Source organism: Myxine glutinosa, chromosome 9 (genome assembly GCF_964187855.1).
Source record: "Myxine glutinosa chromosome 9, kmMyxGlut1.1, whole genome shotgun sequence".
Taxonomy (NCBI): domain Eukaryota; kingdom Metazoa; phylum Chordata; class Myxini; order Myxiniformes; family Myxinidae; genus Myxine; species Myxine glutinosa.
In genome coordinates this window covers 111,426,004-111,444,740 of record NC_136269.1, presented here as the reverse complement: position 1 = coordinate 111,444,740, position 18,737 = coordinate 111,426,004, and the positions used below count along the sequence as shown (strand labels likewise).

At 44.0% G+C, this 18,737-nt stretch overlaps 1 protein-coding gene across 1 annotated transcript in view; it reads right to left on the bottom strand.

Moving 5' to 3' along the window:
• The window catches only part of LOC137435085 (uncharacterized), a 242,270-nt gene that overhangs the window by 59,560 nt on the left and 163,973 nt on the right, over positions 1-18,737 (bottom strand). Inside the window, exons 29-31 of the mRNA XM_068128524.2 lie at positions 9,100-9,197; positions 5,530-5,680; positions 5,289-5,402 (exon numbers count right to left, since the gene is read on the bottom strand). Coding sequence (XP_067984625.2) covers positions 5,289-5,402; positions 5,530-5,680; positions 9,100-9,197 — 363 coding nt within the window. The remainder of the gene's footprint in view (positions 1-5,288; positions 5,403-5,529; positions 5,681-9,099; positions 9,198-18,737) is intronic.

Genomic DNA, 18,737 nt, shown 5'->3' with positions numbered 1-18,737 from the left:
TACCGAGAAGCGTTCTTACAACAACACACACAACATGCATTTTAAGGCCATTTTCCCTGCTAGAGCGGGGGTTAGCCTTGCGGTCCCCATGACAATCTTCTCCATTTTGCCCTATTTTCTGCATCTCTCCTTGTTAACCTCATTGCCCGCATTTCTTCTTCCACCATCTTTAGCCAAGTCTTTCTCGGTCTTCCTCGTCCTCTACTTCCTTCTACATTCATTTCCATCACTCTTCTCAACCAGTCACTTTCATCCTTCCTCAACACATGACCAAACCATCTCAACCTGTTCCTCTTCACAGCATCAAACACAGGCTCTATTCCCATCATCTTTCGCAATTCATCATTTGTCTTCCTCTCTCTCAACGATACTCCACACATCCACCGAACCATTCGCATTTCCACCCTTTCCAGCCTTCGTTGCTGCTCTACATTCATGACCCATGTCTCGCTCCCATAAATCATAACACTTCTCACACATGCAGCACACACCTTTCCCTTCAGCTTCAACGACACTCCCCTCCTCATCAGCATGCCACTCAGTTCCCGAAACTTCTTCCATGCACATCTCACTCTAGCAACCGTTGCCGAGTCTGATCCACCTTCTCCATTCAGCATGTCTCCGAGGTAGCAAAATCTTTTCACACCTTCCAGCTTCACGCCGTCTCCAAGATCCAACTCAACATTTCCTCCATCTGTAGCTCCCTCTGTGCACACCTTACATTTGAATGTAGCTGCCCCACTGGTTAATGACCCTCTCAGACCACTACATTTTTGATGAACCCACTCAGCGCACATTGTACATTGAATGGAGTTCACTCCGACACCCTTCCTGCACACAGCACATGGCCACTTCCCAGTTCTTTCCATCTCACTACATGCTTTACCACTTGCCATCACCTTCGTCTTTCCTATAGTCACCTTCAGACCTTTTGTCTCCATACATTCCTTCCACTTGTTCATCTTTTCCTTCAGTCCATCCATACTTTCCGCAATCAATACCAGATCATCTGCATACAACAACTCCCACGGTAAACCCTCCTTTACGTTCTGAGCCAGCACCTCCATCACAGCTACAAATAGTAGTGGACTTAGTACCGACCCCTGATGCATTCCCACCTTCACCTCAAACTCACCACTGTTCCCGTCCTTCGTCCTTACAGCTGTGCGCGCTCTTTTGTACATTGCCATCACTGCTCTGATCAACCATTCCTCCACTTCTAACTTCCTCAATGCCCATGTCAATACTTCGCGTGGAACCCTATCGAATGCTTTCTCCAGATCAACAAACCCAAGAAACAACTTCTTCCTCTTCTCCATGTACTTCTCCTGCAACTGCCTCACAATAAAGAGCGCGTCTGTCGTTCCTCTTCCTGGCATAAATCCAAACTGCATTTCGTCGATCTTCACCTTCTTCCTTATCCTTCTCTCCAACACCCTTTCCAATACCTTCATTCCATGCTCCAATAACTTTATCGCTCGGTACGAGCCACACTCCAGAGGGTCACCTTTCCCCTTGTATAGAGGGACGAGGGTACTCAGTTCCCAATCCACTGGAATGCGGCCTTCTTTCACCACCAGATTACAGATCTCTGTCATTCTCTTCACACCCCAACTTCCTGCTGCCTTCAACATATCTCCCACAACTCCCTTCGGCCCTCCCGCTTTTCTACTCTTCATTGCTTTTATCGCTTCCTCAACTTCCTTCTCAGTTATCTTCTCTGCCGGTCCTAAAACTGGGTTACTCTCAATGTTGCCATCCCATTTTTCATTCTCTGTATTCAACAGCATTTCCATATATCTTTTCCATCTTCCTTTAATTCCATCTGGGTCCACAACGATTTGTCCCACTTCATCCTTCAAGCAACTCACCCCCATCACATCACACCTCTCTTTCGCTATCTGCTTTGCAATCCTGAATACCGCTCTCTGACCCTCTTCCGAATCCAAGCGTTCTCCGAACATTTTCCTACATGCCTCCTGCGCCTTTGCTACCTCTTTCTTTACAGCCTTCTTGGCTGCCTTATAACTTTCATGCTCTGCTTTTTCTGCTCCCGTACCCTTCGCCTTCTGCCACTCCTTGAACTTCTTCCTCTTCTCGTCAATCCTCTTTCCAACTTCATCATCCCACCACCATGTTTCCGAGTGCCTCGGTGGTCCTTTTGTCCATCCACATACCTCACCAACGGCTCCCAACAGACTATCTTTCACTGACATCCAACCACGTTCAAGCTCAACCACATCATCCTCTGCCCTACTCATCACCTAGAAGCGTTCTTACATGCAGTAAAAAAAAAAAAAAATATATATATATATATATATACATCCACAGAGTCGAGGCTCGTAGAAGAGCTAGAACACAGAACGAATCAGGATGCAACAGAACAAAACGAACAGTCGAGAAAGGGGGGAAACACCAACAGCGAGGTTGAAGGACAACATGGAGGGAGATTTAGACAAATAATGGGTGTGGGGATAAGTTCGAGGTAGGGAAAGGTACATCGGATGGACAAGATTGATATAGAAGGAAACTCTCAGGAAGGAAAAACTGGAAAACCTGGAAGTAGGTGGGTTTGGGGTGGGGTGGGCAGTTAACCGGGGTTGAAAACACCATGGCTTTGGAAGGGCAATGATCTGAGATGGTGGGAAAGTTGTTTTGAAGACTTGGAGGGAAGAAGGAGATTGAAGAGAATGTGGAAGTTGGTCCACAGGATGGAAAAAAGAGAAACAAATGAGTGAAGGTGAGCAGTTATTCTGGATTTTGGGAGTTTCACCAGAAGGCGTTGAAGGTGGGCCATGTAAAGTCCTGCAAAAACCTGGCGGGGCCAGGAAGTGGAGTGCAAGACCAGAAAGGAGGTGGTAGAAGACAGAGACCATCAACCTGTCTGCGATGGTAAAGACTCATAGATCTAGACTAGATCTAGACTCATAGATCTCATAGACTCAGCTACATCACAAGAAATTCCAATAATCCTGAAGGTCTTGGCTTCCACAGCAACAAGCGGAGCAAGGCGTGAGGCATGGGAGTCAGCCCAGAGGAGAGAGAGCGGTACTCCATCAAGCAGCAAATGAAGGTTTTGTAGGTGGATAGGAGCTCAAGTGTGCCAAGGAAGACCTCTGTACGTCCCCCTCCTCCCCCAACGCCCCCTCACTTTCTGCACATTTTATATTACATTTCAGGCTATTTCGTTGCACCTTTATTATGATTCCCAGAAGGAGGGCTTAAGTGATTTGTCTTGGTGTCTGTGGTGGCTGTGGTGTCTCATTCTTTGAAGAACAAGTCGATGAAATTTAATTGGGCTTGGCCAGGATTCGAACCCGGGACCTCACATTCTAAGTTTGTCATTTGTTGCAGATCTATTACAATGTTGCAGATCTATTACAATGTTGCAGATCTATCACAATGTTGCAGATCTATTACAATGTTGCAGATCTATTACAATGTTGCAGATCTATTACAATGTTGCAGATCTATTACAATGTTGCAGATCTATTACAATGTTGCAGATTCTATTACAATGTTGCAGATCTATTACAATGTTGCAGATCTATTACAATGTTGCAGATCTATTACAATGTTGCAGATCTATTACAATGTTGCAGATCTATTACAATGTTGCAGATCTATTACAATGTTGCAGTTATATTACAATGTTGCAGATCTATTACAATGTTGCAGATCTATTACAATGTTGCAGATCTATTACAATGTTGCAGATTTATTACAATGTTGCAGATCTATTACAATGTTTCACATCTATTACAATGTTGCAGATATATTACAATGTTGCAGATATATTACCATGTTGCAGATCTATTACAATGTTGCAGATCTATTACCATGTTGCAGATTTATTACAATGTTGCAGATTTATTACAATGTTGCAGATTCTATTACAATGTTGCAGATCTATTGCAATGTTGCAGATCTATTACAATGTTGCAGATCTATGACAATGTTGCAGATCTATTACAATGTTGCAGATCTATTACAATGTTGCACATCTATTACAATGTTGCAGATCTATTACAATGTTGCAGATCTATTGCAATGTTGCAGATCTATTACAATGTTGCAGATCTATTACAATGTTGCAGATCTATTACGATGTTGCAGATCTATTACAATGTCGCACATCTATTACAATGTTGCACATCTATTACAACGTTGCAGATCTATTACAATGTTGGTGCAGATCCATTACCTTTCGATTATGACCTCTAGAAAATAAAAATAAAAGTTCATTTTCACTTATGGATATTGTGTAATTGGAAAATAATGTTTGTTTTCATTATGAGGCAGAATTGCAAGTGCTACCAATTGGCTAATATTACAAGTTGGCTATACAGGGAACCATGAGTGATCTCCGATGGCCGCCCTCTCATTTTGTGATTGTGATGAAGGTACTGGAGAGGATTCTGGATGGGAGCATAAAGATGAATGTGGAGATGGAGATTGGAGAAGTGCAACAGGGGTTTAGAAAGCAAGTGTAGGAGGGATGTTCATGCTGAGACAGCTGGTAGAGGAGAAGTTGGAGGTGAAAGGTGAAATGACATTGGGAGTTGTGGCCTGGAGAAGGCCTACAACATTGTCCCGAGAGACATGGTAATGGCAACACTGAGATGGATGGGAGTGCCAGAAGCAGAAGTTAGATTGGAGGAAGGGAGGGAGATACTAGGGAATGAAGGGAAGAGTTTGGTTGATCCTATGACGTCGGAGGAGTTCAGTGTGAACATCGATTTGAGGCAGGGAAGCACTCCCAGCCCACTCGTGTTTATCATGGTGATGGAGCTGGTTAGCAGGAACGTGAACATGAGGGGTATTCTGGGAAGGATATTGCATGCGGACGATGTGGCTGTGGTAGCAGGGAGTAAGCAGGAGATGCAGGAGGTACTGGGGGATTGGAAGAAGGCATTTGGGAAGCATGGAGAAGATGGAGGTGATGGAGGTGATGTGGGTCAGGCAGTAAAGATAATAAATAAATATCATGTTAGAGGGGAAGGAGATCAGACAGGGATATAAGTGTGAGTACCTGGGGGGGGAGGGGTGACTCAGTGGGAGGGGGGGAGTCACTGGAACAGTGACTGGGGATGGTAGGAAAAGGTGTGGAGGAGGATTCAGGTGGGTGCAAATGCATGGATGAGGGTGGAGCGTGGAGGGATTGATGCCAGACAGAAAAATCAGGAACCTCAGGAAGTTGCCCAGAACGACTGACCTGATTACCAACAAAGTGCAATTAATACATTGAGACTCATATGGTGAAACAATAACAAGAATATGAGCCTTACCATCAGAACCAGGAGGTCCACGAGTACCACGTGGTCCAGCTGGTCCTGGCAGACCTTTTCCTTTCTGTCCTGGTAGTCCTGGAACACCTGAAGGACCTGGAAATCCTTGAGAACCTGTATGTTAAAGATTCAAAAAGTGAGGCCTCATTGTGATGCTATGAGAAACTTAAAATGCATGTGAACCAAGTACTCTCAGTTTACTACGCAGGTATTTTCTCTTTAAATAGCTGAACTAACCAACCTTTTTGACCAAGTGCTCCGTCAATCCCTGGCTGCCCAGGAAGTCCAGGTATCCCTGGAATCGCAGACTCTCCCTTCGCTCCTGGAACACCATCCAGGCCAGGTGGTCCATGTAATCCAGGGAGACCAGGCAACCCCACACCAGGCTCACCCTGCCGAGACACAAACATCGTGCAATGTCAATCCAAAGAGGAAAATGAAGAATGAAATAAACACTTCACTGAGTACAGTACAGAGCTTCAGATGAAGTTGGTTCCAGGATTATTCAGTCTTCAGACTGTTGTTCCTGTCCTTTGTACACGTTGGTTGTGGTGGGATGTTGCTCATACTTCAGAAGGTCATTCTTCCAGCAAATTTCCAGGTTAGACCTAAACTGTTTTATGGTAGTACTCTCAAAATGTATGCGAAGCATGCACGCATGTCAGGTTAAAATATCTATTGATCATGATGATGATGAGGATTTGGATGCATCGACTATGAGATAGAGATGGTTATGAGATGTGTTGGTCCCAATGGGTCTGGAACCGTGAACCAGAATAGCACAAAGTTCCTTGACTTCGCAAGATGTCGGGGATAGTTCATGGTTTCAGCGCCCATAGCCACATCGCTGTACTTGGGATTTCAACACTGGTGGTAGGACAAAGGAGATTGACCATGTACTCGTTGGTGATCGTTGGAGCATGCTCCAGAATTGGAGGGTCTACCGGAGTGCTCCGGCCAGAGGCTTGTTGTAGCAACTCTGAAGCTGCGGCTCAAATCCAAGAGAATAGTACCATCCCGGCCTAGGCTGGATGTTGGCAAGCTCAAGGATGAGAGGGTAGCTGAGGAGTTTGCGAACAGGTTGAGTGGCGATCTGTGGAGTCTGGAGGTTTTAGGAGGATTCTGAGGAGTTGTGGAGTGCCTTCCTGACTATCGTCCTTGATGTTGCCTGACTGTCGATGTACCGGATTCTGCGGAGGATGTCTGTGAGATCTAGCTGCGGTGCATCATTTGGGAATGTCAAGATATCTGACCTTGATTTTGCAGATGATGCAGTCATCTTTATGGAGACTCTGGATATCCTTATGGGGACCCTCCAGGCACTAAACGAGAAGTCGGAGCCAATGAGATTATGGGTCTCCTGAGTCAAAACTTAGATCCAGGCTTTCAATGGCATCTTGGATGCTGTTATCTTGTCTGCACCTGTTTGTGGCGAGGAGGTTGAGGTCACAGAGAGATTCACATATCTTGCCAGTGATATTCATGTCTGCATGTTGTGACCCAGAAGGTGATAGACATCTGGGTCGGGCGTGGAGAGGCATGGATTCACTGGATCATGGGGTGTGGTGCTGGCGGTACCTAAGCAGGAAGATGAAAGTCCGAGCTTTTAAGTCCTTGGTGCTTCCACTCTTGTTCTATGAGTGTGAGACTTGCATCTGACCAAGGATCTGAGACAAAGACTTAACTCCTTCAGGACCATGTCTATTCGGAGAGTCCTTGGCTATTGCTGGTCAGACGTTGTGTCCAACATGCATTTGGTGAGAAAATCTCAGCAGAGAATTGTTACCTCTATAGTCCGTGAACATGAGTTGTAGCTGTATGGACATGTGGCTCATTTTCCTGACGCTAATTCTGCTCACCAAATTCTCTGATTTACGGAGCCTCGTGAGTGGAGGAGGCCAACGGGCCGACCACGTGCCATGTGGTTGCAGCAGGTTGATCGGCGTCTCGAGGAGATGGGGATGGTCCAGGCATCTGCCTGGGGGATGGCCAAATAGAGGCCCCTGGAGAAAGTTGAGGTAGATGTGGTGGAACGTAGGTGTGGCGACACGTTACTCCGGTACATGCTCCCATACCTAACCTGACCTGACCTGAATAATCTTACTATAATTCACCAAATGTCCGTCCGTCTGTCTGTCTGTCTGTCTGTCTGTCTGTCCGTTCGAAGGTACCGCAAAAACAGCTGAACCGATCGCACCGATATTTTGGGTGGGTAATCCTGGGATCTCCAGGAGTAAAATAAGCTATTTGGTTTTTCCAATTACAATTCGCGTTCGCATTCGCGTTCGCATAACGTTCATAACATTCGCGTTCGCATAACGTTCATTGTGACGATGTTTTCATTGTGACGATGTTGATTTCCCGGGTGCCACACAAACGGCTGCACCGATCACTGCACGGCTGCACCGATCGGACAGGGTGACCTCGGACAAAGACCTTTTATAAGGACATGGGTTGAATCCCTACTTGAGAGAATTCCAACCCCCTCCCAGCCATCACGGCCGTCTCTCCAACTCACAATCCCACGAGATATGCGGAAAGGACAACCCAAAACCAATATAAACATCATTATACATCATTCGTATATAAACACCATTAAAAGTAGATAATGACCTCGGCCAAAGTTCAAACGACGTTTAATCTCTGCATTGAGAGAATTCCACATAGCTATTTGGGTGGTGTATACGCTAACAGACTGCTGTCTCCATCGATCTTGCCAAGGCCGTAACACCTATCGGCTCAAAATCCTTTTAACTGTTGATTTGCTAGTTTTTACAATGAAGGAAACACGTATCGGGAGTACATACGACATAGCGTTTGTGAATGTGACAGCTCTGAGGCATCTTTCGCTTCGCATCGCAGTGACGGCGAGCACCAATATAGCGGCTGTAAGATTAAAATCTGGCATCAAGCCCCCTCGCCACCCAAAGCCTTCAACCAGACATATTAACACGCTCCTCTCCCTTCATTCCCGTTCTTCAAAGCAAAGCGATAAAAATTGTTGTGTTGCAATTATATATGACGAGCAACGGTACCCGCCCTAAGGGCGGGGCTTCAATTTGGAGGCGCGATTTATATATACATCCGTTAAATATCACACGCAAATCATCAAAATCTAAACAGTACTTTTAGAATTCCAAAAAAAAAAAAATCACTGTTCATATCGGTAAATATTATTCCATCGTGTTTCAAATCGTGATATCAACTGTACTCTTTTTTTTAGGATATCACGATTTGAAACACGATGGAATAATATTTACCGATATGAACAGTGATGTGGCTTTTATTGAAATTCTAAAGATACTGCTTAGATTTTGATGATTTGAGTGTGATATGATTTAACCGATGTTTATATAAATCGTTTAAAATAAAAAAAAACCTTAAATTTCTGATATTTTACCTTTTCATTTGGGCCTCCCAATTGAAGCCCCGCCCATAGGGGAGGTACCGTTGTTGCTAGTAATAATAATTCAACAAGTAGACTCACGCCCATAAACTCAGCTTCATCGTGGGAGATTCGATTGATATATTATTCTTTCATTTGATTTTTAATTTTTGGTAGTTTTTTTTTTGTTTCGTTTTTCGAATTTCGAACCGAATTTTGTTAGATCGCTGATGTATGTTCAATGTCGCTGCGCAACACTTCAAGCTCAGTTACAACCTGTTCAAGAGCTTAACAATTCATTAATCCAACAATCCTGAATTTCTCACACTAAACACACCTATTTTTTGAGAATTCAACTCCAAACCTGTCAATTTTGAGGCTAAAAATGTAGAGATCTGCTGATATTTGACCCAATAAATATCTGACCTTCATTCCAGGAATCCCTGAGAGACCTGGAAGTCCAGCTTTTCCAGGTGTGCTGGGTAAACCTGGGGATCCGTCCCTTCCTGGTGGTCCATAATCACCTGAATGGGACAAATGGAGAAAGAGAGGCACATAAGTCTCCACATAATCGAGTGACAGCAAATCTCTGGAGATCTCAAACTAAAAGAAGCATAAATTATATGCAAGGAGCTTGAGGTAACTGAATATATCAGTGAAGTAAGCACATTAAGGAAATTTCTCTGAAATACTGCACAAGTTTTTAGTTTTTATTTTTGAAAATTCACACCATTGTGAATCTTTTCCAGCTCAGAAACATTGCACGATGAGTTATATTAGCGGCACCATGAACAATTTACAAATTAATGGCCTAACCTACAGAGGACATTCCATCAGCAGCACAGCCGTGCCCAAAACCAGTGATGCTACCAGACAGCCTTGTGCTGCATATGGAAGAAGAAGAAGAAGAATAAGAAGAAGTGATTGAAGCCTTGTGCTACTATGCGGCTTGGACCGGTTCAATCAGTAGCGGACTGGGTCTTAAAACCGGCCCGGGCATCCTTCACCTCGGTCGGCCCATTATTCATTTATATGTTGCTTATCTGAGAAAATAGACGAAATGCTTGAAAAAAAAAAACGAAATAAAATCCACTAAAAATTAAATTTATTTTCAGTAACACAAGCACATCTCATGTCTAAGAGAGTAGGTGCATGCGCAATTTGCTGCTTCTGGCAGCCACACCATCAATGATATTGTTACGGAACCCAACGTCAGCCTCTGTTCCCCTTACCGAGGGGGGATTAATCCCCTCGTCTTTGACTGACCGACGGGGTCCCCGACGCTGCACAGCTACCTCCGGAAAGGCAGGTGCGCAGCCCCGCTCGTACCGTGGACAGATGTTAATTGCCGAGGGGTTTTAGCAACCGCGGCACGAACTATTAAAAGAAACTAACCCGATCCTGAACGTTGGCCAAAATCGTGCCACAGGTGTCCAATGAGGGAAATCACAACGACGACGGATGCAAGGGAAAGAAGGGCAAAGGTAGGAAATACAAATATAATTTATTACTACTATTTACACAATTAAAGGAACCAAGGAGAAGGAAGAATAAGAAAATAATTACAGAAAGAGGGACGGACCAGAAGGACACAGTGCAACGCTAGCTTACCTATGGCAGTCTTACTTACAAACCCAGGACAGAACAAACAAAGACAGACTCACACGAATGGGCAATGAAGGCAGGCAGGAGTGGCTGGAAAGGGGGGAAGGTTCAGCTCGGACCAGAGGACGATCGGGCTGGGAGGGAGCAGCCGCCGACTCTCCACACTCTCGTTCGTCCGGCGGCGTTGCTTCGCGGCCGTGGGTTGAACTGCCGTTAGAAACTCAACCCCACCCAGCTGCGGTGGATTCAGCGGCGGTGGACTCCTCACTCATCTGCTGTGGGGGCTTCCTTGGTCAGCCGCTCCACTGGACTCTCCGCTCCTCCTCAACTGGACTGGACTCGACTGGGCTTCGGTGCACTCCCAACTCTCTCACGCATCTGCCGTTCTTCAAAAGGCTTGCGCGTGCGCTTTTATTGCGCCTGGGGCGATCAAGCCACCGGCCTCCAGGACACGCCCATCGGTGAGATCGCCCCGGCCTTGATTGGTCGCGAGGGCTCACCGATCCCGCCCCTAGAGGAGGCGTTGGCAAGGCCACACCTTGTTCCTGGCGCTGGGCTGACTCCTCCCACCTTCTGCTCCGAGATGACCTCATGCTCAATGGAGTCTTGCGGCGAAAAACACGGTCCCAAAGCAGCAGCAGAATGCAGCAAACCGCCCAATGCAGTTGGCAATGGCTGACACAAAGGGGAATGCGGTTGGAAATGGAGGCTTTGGGGAATTTGAAAAGGGATTCTACCTTGTTCCAATTTGATGCAATGCAGTGTCAACTAATGGAAGACAGAACCTTAACGTAATACACAGAATAAGGAGATAACTACTAAAAAAGGAAATCTATGATTTGCTACGTGATTGTATATGGAATAACTAAGGGGACGACCTTTGACCTTTATACACAAACTGGAAGGTGATATTTACAACAAGCTTCATTACACTTACAACAATAATAAAAAACACAACACAATTCTCAAATCCACAACAATATCCTTAGTTTCAAGTTTGGCCAGGATCCCTTTTTCCACAGACATCAACATGAACGCCTCAAGATGTTCTTGTGTCATTGTACTTCGCAGACGGCTTTTGATTCTCTTCAAAGCAGAGAAAGACCGTTCACATGCCACTTGTGACACAGGCAGCGTTAGCAGCAGCTTGTAGGCAAGCCCAATGCTCTTGTGGACATCAGTGAAGAGGTTCAACTTGAGGAGCACCTTGTAGCAGCAGAGAGGACAGGCTTTACATGACTTACATGTACTTGGCAGAGTCTTCCTGTCCTGTTCAGACTCACTGTCCTCCTGCACTGTATAAGTAGTCTGGAGGCATATCCCCAAAAGTGGCCTAGAAAAGGTGGTAGGGGTACACTCATGTTACAAGCTGGCAACAATGTTTTTCTGAAAGCCCAGACCTCTAGGAACCCAAAAAGTCTTGTTGCCAGCTTGGGAAATGGTTTGGACCAGATTTGTGGCCATTTTTCAAAATGGCCGCCTACATTTTTGGTGTTTTCTAATATTTGAGCTCTAGAACTTATATCTGGCTGTCTTAAAGGTCTCTAGGGTTATGACCTTATAACATATAGTCATACAACAATCCTCACCCAAATTGGGGTGCATGGCATATCTATAAGTGGTTTTATTGAAGCAAAAAGGCAAAAATATGCCTGAAAAACGCCTTCATTTTGATTTTTCCAAATCACTAAATTGCATACTGTGAAGTTGTTCTTTGGTCAATTTCTTTCAAAATAGTTTTAAAATTTGCCCAGATCCCTCCTCTTCATTAGCAAATCTTCAGGAATATACCCAAGTTCTCAGAAAATATGTTTTATGCATGATCAGCTACCCCTACCCCCTAAATCACAAAACGTGCCAATTTTCAATATTTCCAGATTCCAACCAATATCATTGTTGTATGACTTTTTCTCATCATGATAGGTCCAAATTAACTTACTCTATGTGATTAGGTGTTAATAAAAATTGAATTTCACACTTTAGTGAAAATCCAAGATGGCTGCCAAATGGCCATAGAATATTTGGTGGCGCGAGACCATAAGACTGCAATTTCATTCAGAGGCACTTCTAAAATGTTCCATTTATACTAAATATATGAGGCACTACTATTCTATAGGTCACATGTATGTGAAAGAGTCTTGATGAGTTGAAGATGTATTATTTTAGAGGGGGACTTTATGTAAAATTTATGTTTTATAACATTTGAATTTCAGGAAAGTAGTGTGGATTTGGAAGTGCCTTGTTTGCGGAGTATATTAGTTCCAACATAGCTGACAAACAAGGCACTTACATAAATGAAGACATAGAAGATTGTAAAATATAAGCTATATTATTTAATGTAAAACAAAAATAAACATACATAACTTGTATACATAATGCAAACATTATTATGTTACACTGATCCAAACAATACAAACGTCAATGCAATGCTTGCACCTTTAAACTAAACAAATATTTGGCACTGAATTAACAAAGTCATACCCAACAAGCTAATCTGGCTATTCATACATAAGTGACAGAATGTGGGATACAGTCATATCATAGACTAGTAATACATTGGTGGAACAGAGCTGAAGCAAGACTAGTTACATTACGTCAAATACAGCCAGCATAGTAACAATATGACATTATGGAATATACTCAAGTTTCCATGCATGTCGTCTAATCACTATCAGAGTCATTGAGGGGGTTCCTGCATAAGTCTGCACATTTGCATGCCAATGTGCACCGCAATCCATTTTTCCTACAGTTGCACCTGCCAGTTAGACATGGACGGGCCTTTGAGGTACATGCACACGTCGCAATTTTGACACATTCTGCTGTGAGCCCTTCCTTGGTCATGAGACGGGGCATCAGCTGGTTGTCCTCAAGGTACCAGCCGGATGTTGTTGGATTGGGGATTCCTGGATTTGGCACATTGGCATTTCGCCACACAAGGGCTTGATGATGTGCCCTTAAAATGTGCTGGTGCAATGCATCCTCTGTTGGTGGCATGTTCTCTGGCTTTTTACCAACTTTTCTGAATTGGGAACATCTCAGCGCCTGGATTTCCTTTGCGTCTCCTTTCGGGTTGTAAAGACGGCAGACAAACTCCTCAGCCTTTGCACAAATCTTTTCACTTGGAACATGTGCAACCCCTAGCTGGGAGAGTAGGTGAGGAACTTCACAAAATATTTTCCATGCTGCCTTCTTTGATATGCCTGCGAGTTGACTGGTGCTGTCACATCCTGTAATGGCATGGAAAGCTAGAAGACTGTCCCTGACATCATCAGTGCAATCAATTTTGTGGCCAGCAATGTAGCGCCTGTATTTAGAGGTCCCTGATTTCTGCTACTACAGATCTGCTACTGCTTGACTTGACATCAGGTGCAATGGTCTTTTCGCCAGGTATGCTTCTTCGAAAGGCAGCAGACTGTGAGGCATGAAAGGAGCCTTGACCGTCAAGGGTCTCCTCTATGATGTCAATGTTATCATTAGCATATCTGATGTATCCTTGGTAGGTAGCTTGTGCAAAATTCAGGGGTATTATTGTGTTGTTTTGCTCAACATATCTGGCCAAGACAGAGTTTGCAAGGGCAGTGTCAGCTCTTCTTACAGTTTCATAACTAACACCATGTCCTGCAGCATGCATTAGTTGCACCAAGTCCTTGGACCTTGTTGCTTGGTGAACAGTGAGAGCTAGCCCTAGTTGCTTTGGTGTCTGCTTTCTGCCACCAGATGCCAAACATACTATGTCCTGTGCTATGCTCAAAATCCTTTTGCTTTCTCCATCATCATCACCTTCGGAGGTCCCTTCAGAATCTTCAAATATGCTGTCACAATCACACAGCAGGCGTAGGAAAATGTAAAGGCTTTCAGGAACCACCTTCTGTGCACTTTCAGTATTGATGTCTCCAATATCTGAGTGTCCTGGCATTGTCTTGATGTCATTTCTCATTTTGACTGCCACTCTGTAAAGCCAACTCAAGAGTTCCTTGTCCTTTGTTTCGGCTGAGAAAGATGGAATGTGCTGGGAGGTTTCATCAGAATCTTGTATCTCACTTTGTTCTAGCTCATCTGCCATCTCTGCTAAGTTCTGAACAACAATACCTGTTTGAATTAGTGGGAAGACTAGAAGTGAATCCTGTTGATTCATGGACTGTACAAAATCTGCCCTATCTCCTAATACCCTTTTGACTTTGTTCTTGAATGCTTTGTAACTCTGTCGGTCACATTGCTCCACACAGACACTGAAGTCTCTTCTCATCATGTAACAGTATTGGTGCCAGATGGTTTTCATGGTATAGATGTCTCCTCCAGACAGCCCAGCATCCACCTCCTCGATCATTTTGTTGAAACAAACATCTGGTGGATATTCTGGGCCTTCTTCTACCACAGTTGACTCAGACTTCCTCCTGAAGGTTACATAACAAGGAAGGTGGTACTTCCCTTCAGCAGCTATTAGGTCACTTATTCCTGCCAACCGGCATCTCATAATCTTGTTCTTTTGAGCATCATTTAGTATTCTGTCTGAGGTCTCTAAAGTGGCTACATTCCTCAATTGCTTTCCTGCCTTATCCTCCTGACAGAAAATACATTTGTCCCAGGACACTGAAGCAACTGATGCTCTAGAAGAGGGGCGAATGCATGTAGATGGTTGGTCACACGAGTCCTTTGCTTCCTTTTCATGCCGATTTTTCAGTCTCTCAATATGGTTGGCATGTGTAAACTTTGAATAACAGCCCCTGTGCCATACTATGTGTTCTTTTTCATCATCAAGGTCAATACTCTGTATTCTGTCAAGTGTTGAGATGTACTCATGGTCATGGTATTTCTGTCTCGTAATCACACAGTCTTTAAAGCGTTCGAGACCAACATCTGTGGGCTTGGTTGTCTTTTCATTTTTTCTGTTGCCTTGGCAAATGAAGCATGTGCTCCAGTCGATGTCCAGTGCAACTGATTCTCTCTTCCGTCTCCCGCCTATCACAGCTACAGGTTCCATCTTCATTCATATCTGGAAAGAGACAAAGACTATGTCTACCACAACACTGAAAGCTATTTACAGCACATGCAACAAGCAATATGTTATAGTACATTGTTAACACAACAATTATGTTAAAATGATGATTCGGGCAGGACCTGAGGAAGGATACAAAGGAAAGCATCATTATTGCAATATATTATGTCTCAAAAATGTGTTGGTATCAAATGGTAGACTGCATTACCTTAACTTAACGTCATAATGTGAAATATTATATTTTATTGGCCATTTGGCAGCCATCTTGGATTTTCACTAAAGTGTGAAATTCAATTTTTATTAACACCTAATCACATAGAGTAAGTTAATTTGGACCTATCATGATGAGAAAAAGTCATACAACAATGATATTGGTTGGAATCTGGAAATATTGAAAATTGGCACGTTTTGTGATTTAGGGGGTAGGGGTAGCTGATCATGCATAAAACATATTTTCTGAGAACTTGGGTATATTCCTGAAGATTTGCTAATGAAGAGGAGGGATCTGGGCAAATTTTAAAACTATTTTGAAAGAAATTGACCAAAGAACAACTTCACAGTATGCAATTTAGTGATTTGGAAAAATCAAAATGAAGGCGTTTTTCAGGCATATTTTTGCCTTTTTGCTTCAATAAAACCACTTATAGATATGCCATGCACCCCAATTTGGGTGAGGATTGTTGTATGACTATATGTTATAAGGTCATAACCCTAGAGACCTTTAAGACAGCCAGATATAAGTTCTAGAGCTCAAATATTAGAAAACACCAAAAATGTAGGCGGCCATTTTGAAAAATGGCCACAAATCTGGTCCAAACCATTTCCCAAGCTGGCAACAAGACTTTTTGGGTTCCTAGAGGTCTGGGCTTTCAGAAAAACATTGTTGCCAGCTTGTAACATGAGTGTACCCCTACTGTCACATTTCCTGGAAGTGCCTCCAGACTAAAGCATCTGCTACTGATTGTTTCAGTGTTGACCATTGTTCTCCAAGGCTTCGCAGTTCTTTTCGTAGTTGTTCCACAGTGACACCAACATCAAATCTCAGCAAATGTTTATGCAGCTCTTCCACAGCTCCCGATGGCACTTGATCAAAGTTCCTTGGGTGAAGAAGTGAAAGATCAGCATACAATGTTGATGTTGCTGATCTGTCAAACCGCTGCTCAATGCTGCTCACAATAGTGTCCACTATTCGGTTGTACACTTCAATGCGATACTTCTTTACTGGGTCAGAAGCTGATGTAGCCTCATCTATGGACAGTTCACCATCAATACGTTTGTGCTGTCTTTGCCGTTTTATAGGAAGGGACTCTTCCATAACAAGATTTACATCCATTTCATCCAGCTGGTCATTAGCCAGTTGAACAAACTTTGCAGCTGCATCATGACAAGCTTGGAAGTCATCCCGCAGCATCTGCATATTCTCTAGCAATTCATCCACCCTCCGGTGCACAGTCAGCAGATCCAATTGCACAGTTTGTAGATACTTGGAGAGCGCTGTAGTGCGGGAGAATACTTGCAGATATACTTGTACAGTCAGAATTGTTTCAAACTGCAGGAGACTGGCAATGTATCCCTTCACCTTGGCCTTAACAGCTGCTTGGATCTGGTCAGCAACTAGTATGGCATTAAGAGTGGTGATAACTTCCATGAAAAGCGCTCCAGTTGAGTTGCTGAATGAACCAAAAACCTTCTTCAAGGCAGCATCCTTTGACCACCATCTACAGACTTGGCATTTAATATGGAATATATTTTTTTTCTTGACTTGGGTTTACTTTCTTAACTCAGTATATCAATCTGGTGAGTTTCTTTTACACTTTGGTGATTTATTTGTTAAAAGAACCATGTCACTGATTGTCTGCCGCAGCAAGAAGTCAACAACAGGATTATATCACAGGTGGCGTGGCAAAATGTACGGACAGGTACATTTGACGATTGACTTCACAATTGGGTATATAAGGGTTGTTGCGTTCTGTATTAGTGGAAAACAACTGCTCCACATCTCCAAAAGTTATTGCCGCTTCCTCTGGAGATGGTCCGTCAACTCGACAATGCTGTTTGTCATGGAGTGGTGGCTTTACGAAATTACGGCATGAAACAGCATGCTATTGCTCAGCAGTATGGCATCACTCAAGGTCAGGTGTCAAAGATCCTGAAACGAAATGCTCAGAGGGGTGTCCCTACTCCAATACCGAGGCCAGGACGTCCCCGCAGAACCACAAGGAGGGATGATCGCCAGCTGCACCGGTTAGTCTGCAATGGCCGTACCAAGTCAGCTAATCGGCTTAAGGATGAGTGGCAGCAACTGACAAATGTGCCTGTACCCAGAAGGCTAGTCAACCAACGACTGGTTAAAGCAGGCTATCGTGCCAGGCGTCCCCTGAGAAAGCCACGCCTGACCAGACAACACCGCCAGCGCCGATTACAGTGGGCCAGAGAGCACCGTCAATGGCAGCCAGGACACTGGAATCACGTGATATTCAGTGACGAGTCTAGATTTCTGGTCTATCGTCAAGATGGCCGCGTCCGAGTGCGCAGACAAGTGTATGAAGCCTACAACAAAGATTGTGTTGTGCCAAAAGTCCAAGCTGGAGGTGGTGGGGTGACTGCTTGGGCTGCTTTTCATGCAGGGGGAAAAACTGACCTGGTTGTTCTGAATGGAAACCTGAACCAGTTCAAGTACAGGGCCATTCTGGAAGAAACATTGCTTCCATTTGCTCGTGCAGCCTTTCGAGGAAACTTTGTCTTCCAAGATGACAATGCACGGCCTCATCGTGCTCGCATCATCCAACACTTTCTTGCTGACCGTGGTGTGGAGCATATGGAGTGGCCTGCCATGTCCCCGGATATGAATCCCATAGAGAACTTGTGGGCAGAATTAACGCATCAAATCGACCACTTGGACCAGCAGCCGACCTCTGTGCGTGAATTGCAGCAGGCTATTGTCACTGCATGGCAAGCGATTCCTGTCCAAACCTTGGCAAATCTCGTGAACAGCATGCCTCGACGTGTACGTGCTCTCCTGAATGCTCGTGGGGGTTACACGAAGTACTGAAATGTAATTTTACTGTCCGTAATCCCAGTCGTAATTAAACTTTTGTTTTTGTTAAAAAAATTTTGGCTAATGTGCAAAATAAAGAGATACTTCTGGAAAACGTACAGAAGTTTAACACAGTACTGTCCATGAATTGAGTTCGATATCAGTTTACATCACTTTCAAGGATCAATTTATTTGCTTCGAAATGTCAAATGTGGTTTTTGTTTCTTTTAAAGGTCACATTAACAAAATCTCGAATAATTTCAACATAATTCCAATGAACTTTTGGTTCTAAGTCATCTTGAAAAGTAAGTTCACCCCCACAAAAAAAATATTCCATATTAAATGCCAAGTCTGTAGTTTCTCCGATAGTTCCCATTCGTTTCACAGTAGTGGAGTGTCGACTCCAGATGTTCATTCGCTGATAAG